The 17,514-nt window shown below is 34.9% G+C and overlaps 1 protein-coding gene across 1 annotated transcript; it reads right to left on the reverse strand.

Annotated features, from left to right (window-relative positions):
- Nucleotides 1–541: 541 nt before the first annotated feature.
- LOC123527103 (uncharacterized) lies at nucleotides 542–17,274 on the reverse strand. The gene is made up of 9 exons (XM_053522554.1): nucleotides 17,157–17,274; nucleotides 16,338–16,401; nucleotides 15,984–15,990; nucleotides 13,714–13,872; nucleotides 9,642–10,557; nucleotides 9,092–9,262; nucleotides 7,943–8,035; nucleotides 3,970–4,998; nucleotides 542–1,041 (listed from the first exon to the last, which is right to left on the reverse strand). The coding sequence occupies exons 1-9, from the start codon at nucleotides 17,272–17,274 to the stop codon at nucleotides 542–544; spliced, it is 3,057 nt and encodes a 1,018-aa protein (XP_053378529.1).
- Nucleotides 17,275–17,514: the final 240 nt, after the last annotated feature.

The raw sequence follows: 17,514 nt of genomic DNA on the forward strand, positions 1-17,514 counted from the left end.
GAATGACGCCATACCCTAAGCACATGTCGCCCTGGCGTATTTTTTGGGCAAAAGTGTACTTTTAGCTGCGAACATTAGTGATCGAATTCAAATCGCAACAGATCAAAAAGCGACTGCGCCGGTTATGCGTAGCTATGGTAATAAAAACGTTCGACGCCCTTCGCCTATCAGCAAAAATTTTACAAAAATATATGACCAAATTACAGAGAGATTACAACGATATATTTCACAGTATTATTTACACAATAAGCAACATTTGGCAGCAAAGCAAAAGTCTACGTTATTTTTGAACAGCCCTCGTACTATGGCACTTATAGTGACAGATACATGTATTCACAAGTAATTGTACACTTGATTTGAACAACAATTAACACAGACAAATATTTTTCTATTTCTAGTTGTAAATAATTGAGGAAATAAAAAAGATATGACCACTTAAGTTTTAGGTATTCTAGTGCCTGAACGTAATGTCGACAGCTCCTCTCCATTTCTTATCCGTGAGAATATGAGAAATGAGGAAATTGTACCACAAATTCAGAGACTATTTGTTACCACCTAGTTTCTGTTCTAAATATTCAGTTATACTTTGAAGTCTGTTGTCTATGTTATCGAGCTTTTGCTCGATCTTCTCCTTTTCGAAGCTTTTTATACTATGCACCCCAATCCTCTGTAGGATAGGTTTTATTGGTGTTACTATCGTTGCGCCATACGATGTTCCACCTTCCACTATTCCTACACTCACAAGCTCGCCACAGGAGTCTTTAATAAATACAAGAGAGCCTGAATCCCCTTTAGCAGCAAAAGGTTTGGGCTGTCCATTTGAGTCAGTTGATTTGACACATAACTGATTGTTAAGTGTTATTCTAAATTGATCATAATCCCAATACTCACTAATAGTTCTGACACAAGTTGTATGAGTTTCTAGTTCAAACCTGCCGGTAGTTTTATCAGTAACTGGACCGAATTTAATTGCCTCATCATCTCCTATGTGAGAAAAGCCACATGATTTTCCTGAGTCGAAAAGACTTTCTTCATCACCTCCTGTAACAAAACATAACGTGCATGTAAAATAAGTATAACGATATTATTCATATATATATATATATATATATATATATATATATATATATATATATATATATATATACGAGTCTAATACGAGTCAGTTGAGTCAGTTATAGAATATATTAAAAGTTACTCCTGGACAAGTATATAATAAATAAAAAAGAAAAACATCCAATGGGTTTCCTCTATCTGTATTTCTGTCTACCTTAGACAGAAATACAGATAGAGGAAACCCATTGGATGTTTTTCTTTTTTATTTATTATATATATATATTTGTATATGACAATGCACAGGAAAAAAGAAAGCCAAAATTTACAGAATTAGTGGTTATTTTAGCTCTTTTGTTACTTCTAATACGAGTCAGTTAATACAAATCACGTTAACTAAGATAATATCATATTAGGTTGCTACAACCAAAATTGGTATAAACTGTTATTAGCTTTTGGCTAAAGCAACTTATACACGGATGACCGGTGACTTCCAGAAAAGACTGGATGGCGACCAGGAAAAGACTTGACCCGGAGCATGATGGGCCAGCAACCCAGAATGCAGTCTTCGTGAGAGAACACCCACTGACAACAGCTGCAGACTCGAATATAGAAGAATACCCCGTGAGTCTTCCGAGAGGGGGAGGGTGGGGGTGGGAGGATGAAAGACTCAAGTTATAGTATTCATCGTTGACGATTCGGCTAGTACAAAGGACATTGACTGGAACACCGACAGAAGCGAGATGTGGGCAAATCTTAGGGGTCTGCACATCCACCAATCGAAGTCCGTGTGTGGTCGGAGGACAGCACAGCAGCAGCGCAAAGGCTCAAAACCTGGTGAGATGAAGGAGGATCATAGTCAGGACTCAACCCACTTCTTGAGCTATTGAATATTCAAGATGACACTGAGCTATTCGCAGAAGTACCACAGCCGAATCGAGAAGCGCCAAGCAACTTGACAGAAGTCAGAAACCAAGGATCAACTGGCCAAAGACTTCTGATAAGCAGGACTGGAAAGATCTAGATAGAGAGTTAGATATCATTCTGACGTCAGCACTTCAGGTGAAGAAAGGTTCGGAATAGAGGGCTGCTTTTGTGTCTAAGCCATTCAAGTTCTTAAAGTCAGAGAAATCTGGCAAGCTCCAGAGCAGTATAGAGGAGATACAGTAATACCTTAGGAATACTCACTCTGATCCTAAGAGAGAAGAACCCCTAGGTCATTGCCAAATACTAGAAGCAGAGACACCACCTACCACACAACTAGACACAAAGGAACCGAGTTCAACCGACGTTCCCTGAAGTGAAAGAAGTGTTTAGGAAGGCCAGAGCCGGCTCATCACAAGGACCTAATGAAATACCGTACAAGATTTACAAAATGTGCCCCTCCCTATTGCGAAGATTATGGTTACTACTCAGAGTCATTTGGAGAAAAGGAAAGGTTCTGGATTGTTAAGAGGGTATTTTAATCCCCAAGGAGAAGGACTTCAGATATATCAATCAGATGATACAGAACAAAGTACGTTTGGTAAAGAAAACAGAAAGAAGGACAACAACAGTTTCTATAGGGGGTCAACCCGCTTGGTGTACCACAGACAGAAAACTGACATGGGCATAAATCAGGCGCTACGATCCAATCAGACTCAGCTTCTTGCTAAGATCTGTATATGACCTGCTTCCGTCAGCTGCCAACTTACACCGATGAGGACTACAAGATAATCCAAAATATCCATTGTGAGAAAAGGTAGGGAACATAGAGCATGTCCTGTCAGCGTGCACAACAACGCTAACCTAAGGGAGATACAGGTGGAGACATGACTGTGTACTCGGAGAACTTGCAGAGACCCTGGAACGTGAGAGAACCAAGAAGAGGAAAAAACAGAATCCACATATGATACAATTCGTCAATGAAGGTCCGACTGCATCAAAGAAGCAGCAACAACATCCTTCCTTGGTGCATCAGACCAAAGGGAAATGGGAGTTTACCTTAGAAGAAAATTGATCTTCCCTGACATCGTACAGACCAAACTGAGATCAGACATTGTCATCTGGTCTAGGAAAGACAAATGCCTAGCGATGATAGAGTTGACAGTTTCTTTGAAAATTTGTTGTGAAGAGGCTTATGAAGCGGAAGTGGGCCAAGTACACAGAGCTCAAAGAGCAGTGCAGAGAGTGAGCATGGGCATGGTTCTTCCTTGTTGGAATCTGGTCGGGAGGCTTCCCAGGACAGTCACTGTGGAGAATGTTCAGTGTCATAGGCATCACAGGGGAAGAGAGGAAGAAGACCGTTGGAAGGCTTAGTCTCGCTGTTGAAAGAGCATCCAGCTGGTTGTGGCTCAAAAGAGAGGAGAAGAGCTGGAAGCCAACCACTGACTCGTTGTGTCTGATCAATACTACGAACCCGCCGCCCAGAGAGTGTCCTGGGATTAAAGGATCGAAACACTTGACGACGGGCGATTCCTGGCTGATGATGTCAGTGGCTAAAGTGCCACAGAACCGTATTAAAGACACTTTAAATATAGTGTGAAAGCAGAAACTGTAAGAAAATTTAACAATTGAAGCAGTGTGATTTTTTTAAGAAATACAAATAATTTCCTCAAACAATATAGACGACAGAAACTGACCCTATCAGAATATCACAAAATTATGAAATGAAAGACAATCGTTACAAATTATGTTTTGTCATTTTCAGTTGAAAACCTTACATAGCTTTCAAGCAAAAGAAGAAGACACCATTGGCCTCTGACAGAAGAAATTAACTATTTTAGAATTTATAAAGCTTTTACGAATGTGGGGAGAAGTCTCTGGTATAAATACTAAAACACATCTGCTTTTTTAAAAGATAAACAGACAAAGTGATAGTCAAAAGAAATGACATTTGACTGTTTACATATTCATTAAACAAACATTACAACCAACCTGCATTTCTCATTGTTGGAAAGTTGCCAGCGATCGGTTGCCGTTGATCTATTTGAAATAGAGCGACTTCTAGACCACAACTATTGTTTCCACCTTCCTGGTAAATAACCTGTACAATTTGTCCAATAGCTTCATTTGAGTCTGCCGGTTGATACACTATGTCATGGGGCTTGAAAGACGGCCATCGCAATGTTCCATTCTCGTTTCGCTTAACTTTTTCCAATCCCCATGGAAACAGCAGAACGTGTGCGCATGTTAGTCCACACAAATTGTACTCGGGGTGATCTATAAAACACCCAAGACTTCCCGAAAGTCTATTGTTGTCATTCGGAGAACGATCTGGTGAACTACCGATCTGACAGCTATGTCTAAGTCTGTCATGGTGGTCTGTAGCAAACATATAGGGAAAGAATTCACCCTCTCTAACATCTACTGGAACACCATCATAAAGTTCCTCAAAAGGCTCTTCTTCAATTGGAATAAAGTGTTTTGTATGTACATACAAAACAATGCAAGGTTGTTCAACTAAATTGACCGCATCGGCTTGATCGATTCCATAGTTTCTTGACCTTACAGAACTCCCAGAAATAATCGACAGGTACTTGTGTTTTCTCATTAGTTCGGTTGCATGATTGCTTATGCTTGTTTTCAGACTTTGCAAATCATGTTGATCTATGGAGACCTCTTTGTTGTTGTACATTACATGTTCTGCTTCTAAACTGTATTCATTTACCACACGTTTAACGAAAGAATACTGTATTGTTTTTTCCAGTCGGACGTTTTCTTTGACAACTACCACAAACGTAATTTTATTCCTGTCTTTTACTGTGTATGCAGCCCAAACATGCAATATGTTTTCATCCAGTGCCTTGATATGTTCACTTATGTTGTAACATAATTGTACTAAGAATTTCGATTTTCTGCCGAACTCTAAGCAAAGTTCATTCAGTAACCTCTGATCTGGAAATATCCCCTTTTTCATAGAACGAACTGTATGCTTCCGTAAGTATCGTCTTTGTAGATATGTATCTAAAAATAAAACATAAACTTGCGTGTATGTACATTGCTACCACATTCACTAGGTTGAAATATCTCGATAAAAAAATTGTAATGTTTTTTACTTGACGGAAAAATATTAACAGATTAAAATCACAGGTCATCTAAACCTAAATAATTAAATACGACTAAAAAGCTTTTTGTCTTCGGGTTATACTTCACCAAACGAAACAATGACATTGTTGTCGCTTTAATGTGAGTATTACAATACAGTACAAGTTAGTATCAGTTAGTCTTATGGTACTCTGTCAAAGTGTATATTTACACCGTTGAATACCATATAGAAAAGTCTTGGAATCTTTGTTCTTGCTTTAGACTTGTTCTTTCTCGTACTTTTGTAAATTTTGTGTTTAGTAGTCTTAATATAAGATGGATAACGGCTGTAAATTATACCAATTTAAAAACTGAGTTAGTCATGAAATTGTTATCAATAATAGCGTTTTGTTAATCTTAAACTGTCCGCAATAAACGTTCATTTATATTTTACAGTTGTATATTAAGTATAATAAATATGAGATATGTATCTGTTATCTAAATGCCATTAGAATATTTTCTGACGATTAGATATGCATTAAAGTGAAAGAGTCATTATCATTTAATATCTAATATCAGTCTATCCTTCAAAAGTCGTTTTCATTCATCTTATAGTTGATCAAATTAGCATACGTGAAATAATTATGCGAAATATATGCATTTAGAATCTTATATTCTTTCAAAAATTGCAGATCCAGATGGGAATATACGGCTCGAGGGTAACTGTATTCAAGAGCCGGATATTTCTGTCTGCACGTACAGGTAATGATATATTCAAGAAACATTAGTAAAAATGAAATCAAACGGATGGCATTCTTTATAGCACTTTTATTTTACAGTAGCGTATTTAAACAAAGAGTGGGAAGTCAACGTCCCTAAACAGGAAAGCCGCCATTTTGTTTAAAAAAAACTAGAGTTGTCACAGGAGTGACGAATTATACCCCCACAATATGGCCTTGTCACAGAATTAAGCCAATGTCAAAGCTGAACTTGCTTGACTTTTCACCCACTGACCTCAAAATCAATAGAGGTCATCTGCTGGTCACAATCAACCTCCCTATTAAGTTTCGTGATCCTAGCCCCATGAGTTCTGAAGTTATTGTCCGAAATCAGTTTAAATGTTCCGAGTCACTGTGAACTTGACCTTTGACCTGCTGACCTCAAAAGCATTAAGTGTCATCTGCTGGTCATGACCATCTCCCTGTCAATTTTCATGATCCTAGGCCCAAGCGTTCTTAAGTTATCATCCGGAAACCGTTTAACTGTTTCGTGTTTTTGTGACTTTGACCTTTAATCCACTAGCCTCAAAGTCGAACCTGTACTTAATCATGTTACATCTATGTACAAACATTTATGATCCTAGACCCAAGCGTTCTCAAGTTATCATCCGAAAACCATTTAACTGTTTCTTGTTATTGTGACCTTGACCTTTAACTTACTAGCTTCAAAGTCGAACTTGACCTGTATTCAATCATGTTACGTCTGTGTACAAAAAAATTGAACCTAGACCCAAGCATTCTCAAGTTATCATCCGAAAACCATTTAATTGTTCCGAGTCACTGTGACCTTGACCTTTGACCGATAGACCTCAAAGTCGAACTTGACCTGTATTTTATGATGTTACACCTGTGTACCAAAAATTATTTCAATTGGTCAAGCCTTTCATGAGTTATCACCCGTAAACCATACAATAACGGGATTTAATCGAAAAATATACTTAAAGGAAAAAAGAAACACTTTAATGTTATTTGATAGATATTTGTCTCGTTTTATGTAACAAGAGGTCCATGAAGGCCCTGTATCGATCATCTGATCCTTTGACCTAAAGATCATCAAGATTAACATTCTGACCAAGTTTCATTAAGATATGGTCATAGATGTGGCCTCTAAGGTGTTAACTAGCTGTTCTTTTTTTTTTGACCCGGTGGCCTAGTTTCTGACCCCACATGACCCAGATTCGAACCTGACCTAAAGATCAGTTTCATTAAGATATGATCATAAATGTGGTCTCTGGTGTTAATTAGCTTTTCCTTTGATTTGACCTGTCGACCTAGTTTTTGACTATACATGACCCAGATTCAAACTGGACCTTGAGATCATCAAGATTCACATTCAGGTCCAGTTTCATGAAGATACAGTTATAAATGTGGCCTCTATAGCGTTAACAAGCTTTTCTTTTGATTTGACCTGGTGACCAGTTTTTGACCCCAGCAAACCCAATATCGTACTCCTCCAAGATTTAATTGAGGGTAAAATTCTGACCAAGTTTCATTACGATCGGGCCAAAATTGTGAACTCTAGAGTATTAACAACATTTTCCTCTGATTTAACCATGTGACCTAGTTTTTGATCCCAGATGACCCAAATCAAACTCGTCCACAATTTTATTGAGGGTAACACTCTGACCAAGTTTCATTTCGATTAGGCCAAAATTGTGACCTCTAACCTGTTAACAGTCAAATTGCTGACGACGGATGGACGACGGACATAGGGCGATAACAAAAGCTCACCTTGAGCACTTCAGCACTTCGTGGTCAGGTGAGCTAAAAATACAAATTACTGCATAAATTGTTTACATAGTCATTTTAATCGCGAGAGTCAACTGACAACCCAGGGTGTAAGATGAAAATTTCCAGCATCGGAGAAATCACCAGAAACCCCATGCTGGTATGCAAGAAGTTCAGTTCTATACTCCAGACTGTCATCTCGTCAAATCGTAGAGTAAAATGTTCTTGCTACAGACCATTTCGCTCTCTTTATTCTGTGACTTAAAAAATGATCATATTAATGTTGAGTAGAAAAATATAATGTTATAATCGATGTACTAATCTATTTCAGGTTAGAAAACTAAATTAAGCCGTGCCATGTCTTGCAATAATCATACCATACTCTTCCCGATCTTCAGTCTGTTCAGTCTGGTCGACATAATTTATTTCATCAGAAGGAGCGTCTTGCAAATTCTGCTCATCTACTACATCTGCAATGATCCGAATAATCATTTATAATTGATAGAATTAAACAAATATTAGATATTTCTCTGCGATTACATGATGCTTGAGCAATATAAAGTAAAGAGAAATAAGGGTGACTTTATAATAGTAAAGATGAACTAGATGCGAGTCCATAAGACACTGGTGTCCCCACTTACATTCACTATACCGTACTGTCATTTCACAATACAAAGTTTTTAACATACTAACTTTGGGAGGGGCTTTTGATAGGGATTCCGGAACAAACCTTCACTTGCTTAACATCATTTGTATAAAGTTTAATGACGCTATGTGAAATTGTAAATGTTTGTATACATGTATACTATTGTTGTTGTTAACTGAAGGTCATGTACGTTTTATTTTTATGATTTGTACACTTTGCATGCTAGCTATATCAAATAAAGTTATTATTATTATTATTATTATTATATGTATTATTATAAAATAAAACGTTAGCAAACAAAATACTGAAACGGATTTTATTGCGTTTAAAATATATGAATATCTTCATAATGTTTTAAACACGTGATCAGTTATAAAGGCACATCAGGAACATGCGTCCTATGAATTCGTTCATTCAAACGCTCATCATACGAAATCGACTCGTACTTTGATTAGGATGTTCGTTGAAAGTTACTGTATAACAGTTCCTTTAAGCCATGACTCAGTCAAACCGAGTATACTGTTATTTTGCGTGGTTGCGTTTTATGCTTCAAAAGCATGCTAAAAAACAACAACAAAAAACAAAACGTGACAACTGAATGAGATCTCGTTTACCGGAAGTGACGCGTTCTACATGCGCCATTTTGTATGCAAAAGCAATTATTCATCGGTAAATTAATTATCACCGTATGATCACTCTTCTTTTGATGGTAAGAAACGTGTACTTTGTGTAAGTTCTGTGTATTTTATACTTCTTTGTCAATAGCAAATACAAACATACACGTTTCCTGAAACAAGAGCATAAAACACGTTAAACAAGTACAAAAGCAGGTCCGATATTGCATATCATTGAAACGTATAGGCTAAACAAATATATATACCTTGATAAATATAAACTTCCTTTATAGCACCTCGGCATAGAGGACAAGCAGTTTGTTTCCTCAGGCAATCAAGGCAAGTTACGAAGTGGCGACACGGTAATATTATGCTGGATTTTTTCCTATCTTTACACACTATGCATTTGTTTTGTATTCCATCTTCGCTGGAAATTCCTACGAAAAGAAAATATATCAGCCATACGTTTTTTTTGCTTCTTTTGTAAATGATTTTGCAGTGCCTTTGCAAGAATATATACTTGTATCAAAATATACAATTTACTAAGATATTTCAATCTTCATCGACCCTTTTTCGTTTTTCTTAAAAATGATAACTGAGTTGTGACCTGCTACAAAATAGAATTTATGTCGGCATACATATGTAGTATTTTTATTTCAGCAGGATTTGAACTTTTTAACTACAGATTGGATTATTATGCTGATCAAAATGACCACTGGTGAGATTCCATCAAGATATGAAAACACTTGAAAGATTATAACCTTTGTCCTCAACATTTCAATTGGTAGATATGATGCACAAAAAAATAAAACGTACCTTGTTCCTTTTCCATCTGAGTCGGACTAATTTCTGCTGAAACTGGTTCCTTATGAGTTCTAGATTTGACGAGGATTTCCTCTTCTTTCATTGAAAAGACACTTGAGAACCACTGGTGGCTGGAATTCGATATTACGTTTTCCAAATCTTTGTATGAAATATAATCATCTTGAGGCAAATTACATTTTGCTGTTTCAAGAAGAACCGTAACAGGAACCTTCTCGTAAATTTGTTTGAGCATATCCGTCTCGGTTTCCATTTCTTCGCAATTTCTATGATATTCTTCATGGTCTAGTAACGAAGTTTTATCACCAGTTTCAAAATTCATGCGTTGTAATTGCTTCGTTTCGTTAAAGTGTTTTTGGCTTGTTTGTTGTGATTTGATAATTTCTATTTGGTCTTGTGCAAACTGTGCAATTTTTTCTCTTTCCTTTTGACCACACTCTTTAATTTCTATCATCGCATCACTTAAAGTAATTTCCGTTTCAACAAAAGTTTTCCCTTTATCGTATTGTATTTCTCTATGTTCTTTGATCGAAGACTCTGTAGATAGCATATGCATTTTTAACAAAGCATCTGCTTTCTTCTGCAGCTTATCCTGGCAAACATCAGCTACTTCATAAATTTTTTCTCTTTTGATTTCAAATTCTTTGCGCATTCTTTGGTTCATCTCTTCATGCAGATGTCTCTGTTCATGTAACAGTTCTTGATGCAAATCTCGCATCTTGCATTCGCTTTCGTCTATAAACCCATGCATCTCGTGCATAGTTTTATGACGGACTTCACTTACTTTCTCTATTGCTTCTCGACCTATCTGTACCATCTCTTTAGGAACAACTGTAGTCATCTGCTTTATACCATCGTCAAATATTCTATTTATGTCAGCAATTGCTATTGGCAATGTATTTGACTGAAGCTACAAAACATAAGAGACTTAATGATACTATTAAAACTACATTTTTTCTATAATAAATTAGAATTCGTGATATCATCAGTGGATTTCATAATGTAAAGTACTTCTGATTTATTTTTCAAATTAAACATATTTGCCACTGAATTGGAACTTCAAAATAATGGATTCAGTTTGGTTTAAACCATTCAATTAACTAAAAGGAGCATTAAAGTTTAAAAGTGAAGATCATATGAAGGTTAAGTTAAGCCTATAGGTCTTGTCACAAGGTTTGTAAAGAGTGCGTTTTGGCAAAATAGGATTATTTATGTTGACTGTAGGACCAGAAATGTTGTTAATTAAGGCTTTAAGTTTGAAGGCGAATGTCATCAAGGTCACCTATATATTCACCTTAGCGCAAAAAGTGAATAAGTCCTTCATTAAGCCAATGGAGTTATCCACTTTCTGCACTGAGGTGACGATATATAGGTCAGTATAAAGGTTTTCCCACAAGGTTTGTTGAGTGTGAGTATGAATTAAACTGGGTCATTTATGTCGGCTAAATGACCAAAATGTTGTTTATCAGAAGTTTTAAGCTTGACGATAAAGGTCATATAAGGGTCAAGATCATAATTATATTTATGTCAGTTTATAGGTTTTGGTAAGAGGTTTGTTGAGTGTGAGTAAGAACGAAATTTTACCATTTATGTGGGCTGTACAACCAAAAATGCTGTTTATTAAGGTTTCAAGTTTGAAGCTGGAGGGTCAATTACATCTGTAATATGTGTGTTTGAAGGTATTGAAAGACGGATTGTTGAGTATGAACTTAAATGAGTCATTAATGTGAGCTGTTGGCAATATGGTTCGTAAGGACGGACAAAATGACCTACTGGTTTTTTTAATCACAGACAACGAATTATTGACTCGATATACACTTCATAAGACCAGATTATATATAGATCAAACAGAAACTATATATTTAATAATCTAGTAAACTAGTTATTGACGCAAGATAACTGAATGTCGAACTTAATACTGATTTTATAACAGATCAGTTAGGTAGAAAATAGGCCTTAGAAATGTTGAAATGAATTTTTTCTATGATATGACCTTGTGACTCAGTTTGATATCCTAGATAACCCTGTTCTTAATATTTTCTATAATTTGTAAAGAGAAATGTACCTGTAAAATATCTTTCATCTAGGGTATTAAGATTGTTTCTCTATGATTTCATTTACTGACCAGCTTTTAGCGCCAGGTGACCAAATTTCAAACTTTAAGTAGACTTATTTAAGACAAACATTAGGAGCTGTCGACATTTCCGTGGTGCAGATATCACTGATTTCAAAGTGCGAATAGGCGGGAACAATTTATATTTTATTCTATATTTTCATTTGTGGAACTTATTTCAAAACTTGGAGAATGTAAGGCCGTGTTGAAACATGTTTACTACAGGCTGAATGTAACTTCGTTAAAATATAACGTATAGTGTGGTGTCAAGAGCATTCCTCCTGATTCAGAAGTTTGTACATTTTGACATCAATATGTATTCCAGCTGCATTATGATGCATAGACACATTATAGGAACATTATCATGTATGCAAATGGTCTAAATGTGTATGATGCTTACACAGACAAACATTAGAATAAATGAAATCTCCCTTAGAAAAAATATATGCCAGTATTATTTAAAGTGGCGGCGTTATTGTATCAGTGGTGGCGCTATATAGTAGTGGTGGCGCTGTGGCTACGGACAGCGAGCGTTAGAACAAAAAGTTTTATTCTTAAGAAATCTGGTATGCTTCAATGGATTGTCATTTGCCTTTCTATCCTGAGGCCTTAAAAGTCATCATAGAAACAAGATGAGCACGTGAGTGAAAAATCAATTGTTACATCACCGGTTCTGTCAATAGCACGCGACGTAGAATATGGAGGATGTATTAAAATTTACTTGGAACTGATTTTTGTCTATGTTAAGTGAAACAGAAATACAGTCAAACCTGTGTTAAAGACCACCTCTGAACAGAGACCACCTGACTCTAAATGCCACATGTTTTGTTTTCGATTTTAACATTTAGAGTGTATTTTAACATGTGAATAAAGATCACCACATTTTGGCTCTCCCAAGGGTGGTCTTTAAAGACAGGTTTGACTGTATAACAATAGTGGTGAGTCTTAGTAAAATGTATTTGTTTATCAATCTGTAGCAATTACTCGCCGATAATTTGCTTCAAAGCATCATTTTACTGATGCATTCTGTGTGTAAAAACGCGTGTAAATGGATGGAAATTTATCCGTTAAACTGTGTCATATACAAAGTTTAACAAAATGAATATCGTTTAAGATTTGAATTAAAGTTGTGTGTTTTCATGGATGGCAATGCTTAGTACTGTAATTCAGAGAGAAACAATGGATGCAATGAAGCGTGTTAAAATGGGGTTTTCTTAGAGTGAGGTAGTTTTAAGGCCCATAGAGAGCAGTTTCCCTGGTCAAAGTTATATATCTAATAACCCATGTTTTGCCCCCAGTGGCTTAGGACTATTTATTATGCCATATCAAGGTGACCCACACGTGTAGGACTCCTTTGTCCTGAAGTGGTCGTTTTTTATAATACATACTTATATTGATAGGAAAATAACTTGGAAGCCCGTATTTAACAGCAAACGCACACCATACACCACAATGCCACCACAACTGAATAGCGCCATCACCGATACGATAGCCCCGCCATTTTTGAAAAATACTGGTATATTTCGTTTTAAAAAAGATTTCAATAATATTCCAATGTTTGTCTGTGTTTGTGTCTGTACGGTTCTTATAATGTGTATATGCATCGTAATGTTGTTTAAATACAGATATATATCAAAATGTACAAACGTGCGAATCAGGAGAAACGTTCTTGACACCACACTTTACATAATATTTCAACGAAATTCCAACCAACCTGTAGTTACAGTGTTCTTACACGACACTGCATTCCCCGATGTTTTGAAAAAAAGTTCTATCAATAAAAATGCTAATCAAGCCTACTATATATTCGGTAGAAATGTCTGGATCAATGGTGATTTTAAAGTTAAATAATTGACAAAAACTTATTATGAATGATTATGAATATAGAATATTTAAGATATGCATGTATATGTCACTGTATTTTACCACTGAAATAAAACCAGTTGCCGATACCTTCCTTATTCTTGCCACAGCCTCCATGAGATTATCATCATGGGTAAGTGAATATACTTCATCTAGTAAACGGAGGAGTATGACGAAAAAGTCATTCAAATCACTTTCACTTATTGACAGCTCCGGACCATGTCGGATTACTCTCACTGCATCTCTTGCCTAGAACGAAAACAAATCAATTGTAATTCGAACATATATAGCATATTTGAATAAAACCTTGTCAAAAACATTCTAAAACCATTAATGTGTTCCCCCTCATTCAAGAACCTGCATTTGTAATTTCTTTGAGTAAATATTTTGAGATCAAGTGACTATGTCAAAAAATTAAATATTTTATTTGTTTGGTTTAAACAATTTTTTATTCACATATGTACAGTTACAACATGAAACGCTACATAGTTAAAGCAAGAAGGATTGAGTAGAAAGCCAAGCTAATTTGAAACTCTCTCCATGCGTATTTTTTTATTTTGTTTCGGTAACATGTTAACTTTACAATAAACAGAATCGTATATTTGCTGCTAAGAGATAAAATGTAGGAAAACAAATATACGTGTATTCATTTGTATCTAAAGCAAAATTAAAGAGAAAAGCATCTATGAGATCGAACAGGAAAGAAAGGGCAGAAAAGCAGTTCGCTGTTGAATAGGTCATACCCGTTTGACTCATTCTTATCTTTTGAATAAAGAAGATCAACCCGAATGTGAACCATGTCAAACATCGCTAACTATTAAACATATTTTAATAGAATGTATGTACTTTGCTACACAACGCAGTACATATTATGACGTTCAATCTTTGAAAGAGTTATTTGAAAACGTTTAAGTCAGAAATATTTTATCGTTTTTAAAGCAGATAGGAATATATCAAAAGTTCTAACATTTCATATTTTTATTTACATCTTGCAATATTATTATGTTTGCAGCTGATATTTTAACACAAACGTATATACATTTTTTCATAACTGATTTTAGATATGCTTTATATTTTTACATGGATGTTTTTAGACATGTTTTATATTATTCATAGTGTTCTTTACATTTTTACATGGATGTTTTTAGGAATGCTTTAGATTTTTACATCAATGTTTATGCTTTACAGTTGGCGTTTGCAATATGACTTCTTCTCGGCGATATATGACCATTTTGTGTCGATTCGCCTTAAAACCCGACTCACTCACTCACTAGACGCGATCAAAGGCTTTAGAGATGTCACAGAAGACCGCACGGACTTCTTTTCCTTCATCTGTTGCTTGAGAGAATGTATTGTATATCGAAACAAGCTGGTTTGTTGTTGAGTCGTTAGGGACAAATCCAGATTGAAGAGAAGAAATAAAGTTGTATTCTAAGAAGAAATTGAAAGCATGTTTATGTACAATTTTTTCTAATACTTTGCTGATGGTGCTAAGTAGAGATATTGGTAGGTTTGCCTTGTCAGTGTCTGATGTGATACGACCTGCATTATCATTTAAGTTTTGAACTGCTGGGTTAGTTAAAGGTGATATAATTTCTTTAAAATTTTCCAGTAATTTGTTGGTTTGAGATTTTCGTTTTTTATTTCTTTATCTGACAGTTTTTGTGAATGATGTGTTTTTTTTATTTATGAGTTGTTTTACTTCTTATTTGTCTGTATATGGTCCAGTGATATTCACTTTGGGTACTTTTTGCCTTGTCATATGTTGTTTTCCATATTTGTGATGTTTAGTTCATTGTGCATCAATGGAGGGTCGGCTGGTCTAATTCTAGTTATTATATTACGAATATGTATATGGAAATGATATGTTGAGTGATAGTCAGTATCATCATCCGCTAGGAAGTCCCAGTTGGTAGATGCAGCCTCTTATCTCAAGCTGTCGTAGTCGCCTTGGTCAAATTTCCATGCCGTTCTTTTGAAAGTCTTTAGCTACGGCTTAGTGTAGTTGCGACAACAATATATGGGATAGTGAAATCTGATTTGATCATGGAATGGATCTCCCACAACATCTGACGTGTACACATTACATTAGTTGCTGTTGCGTTGGATATAGTGTGCGTGCAGTACATCTCTGTGAGTAAATTATATATTAGGTAGTTTGGTATTGCTATCTTATAACGTTAGAATGTATTGAGTACAAAATGTTTATAAAATACCGGTATATGTTTGACAGGGATGCAAAGTGAGGTTTTCATCTAAAGCAGTTAAACTCTTATTTTTTTTAGTTTCAGAAATGATTAGCTGTCTGCTACAAAGTGATACTAAATATATATGGTACAAATTACAAATGTTTCTTTTACCACAGATCTATCAAATATATGACTATTAAATTTACACATTATTCTCATGCAGTTTTAATTTAGCTATCATATTAGTAATCATAATCAGCATCATCATCTTATAATTATTATTTTTATTATTATTTATAAAATTTTATTCATCACACGAAAGACAATTTTATTCTTATTATTTGACCTACATCTTTTGCAATCATTACACTATTTTATTAGCTATCAACAGTAGCCATCAATATAATCATCATTATCATCATCATCATACAAATATTTCTTTTATCACATATCTATCAAATATAGAACTATTTAATTTGCATATTATTCTCATACAGTTTTTTATTCTAGCTTTCATATCAGTACTCATCACCATCACCATCATTTTCATCATCATCATCATCATCATCAACACCACCACCATTATATCCTTCATTATAACATTTTATTTATCACAAGACAATTATATTCTTGTTATTTGACTTGGTACATCTCATGTAATCATTACACGTTTTACTTATCAGTATCATTATCATCATCATCATAATACAAATGTTTTTATTAAATATCTATTCAATATATGACTATATCTTTTTAATTTACACATTATTCTCATACAGTTTTTTTTCTAGCAATCAGTATATCATATCAGTATTCATCATCATCGTTATCATTATCATCATGATCATGATCATGATCATCATCATCTCATTTTTTTTATATAAAATTTTATTCATCACAAATTGACAATTGTATTCTTGTTATTTGACATACATTTCATGTTATCATTACACTATTTTGTTTGCTTTCACAACAGCAGTCATCAATATCATTATCATTATAATCATCATTATCACACATCACACAAATATTTCTTTTATTGCAAATCTTTCTAATATATAACTTTTTAATTTACACATTAATCTCATGCAGTTTTTATTTTAACTATTATATCAGTATTTATCATCATCATCATCATCATCATCATCATCATCATCATATTCTTATGTTTAACATTTAATCATCACAAGATTACAAGACCTACATCTCATGTAATCACTACACTAGTTATCAGTATGAACATCATACTCATATACAATGCAGATAGTTAATTCATCAAAACAAACGAGATATATGGCTATTTAATTTGTAAGTATTCTCTGTAAGATCACAGTCATCATTTACTCGTTATCATCACCATCACCACCATCATCATCACCATCATATCAACCATCAAACCATAATTATCAACAAAATCACGGTAAGCATACTCATTACCAAACTGACATATCAAACAGGACATCTAGGACATCCTTTCTAGTTTACATACAAAGCTAATCAAAGGTTTCCAAACTAATTTAGATATATACAGCGTTTCTACATATATACATGTAATACAAGGAATATCATAGTCTTCAAACTAATTTAGATATTAGATTAAGATATACTCCGATAAATATTATATAAATATTGCATTCCTGAGAGGGTGATATGAAAAATGCTCACCGCGAGATATATGAATATTGACCGAGGCGCCAGCCGA

This window comes from Mercenaria mercenaria, chromosome 14 (assembly GCF_021730395.1).
Source record: "Mercenaria mercenaria strain notata chromosome 14, MADL_Memer_1, whole genome shotgun sequence".
NCBI classification, from domain to species: Eukaryota; Metazoa; Mollusca; class Bivalvia; order Venerida; family Veneridae; genus Mercenaria; species Mercenaria mercenaria.

Bases quoted from the DNA above. Each gene is read 5' to 3' on its own strand.
- LOC123527103 (XM_053522554.1), bottom strand. From the start codon at position 17,274: ATGTCCTGTTTGATATGTCAGTTTGGTAATGAGTATGCTTACCGTGAT. The intron at 10,558-13,713 runs GTATCGGCAACT...TATGTTTTGTAG, and splicing joins CTGTGGCAAGAATAAGGAAG to CTTCAGTCAAATACATTGCC. The intron at 4,999-7,942 runs GTATGATTATTG...TTTTATTTTTAG, and splicing joins TGAAGATCGGGAAGAGTATG to ATACATATCTACAAAGACGA.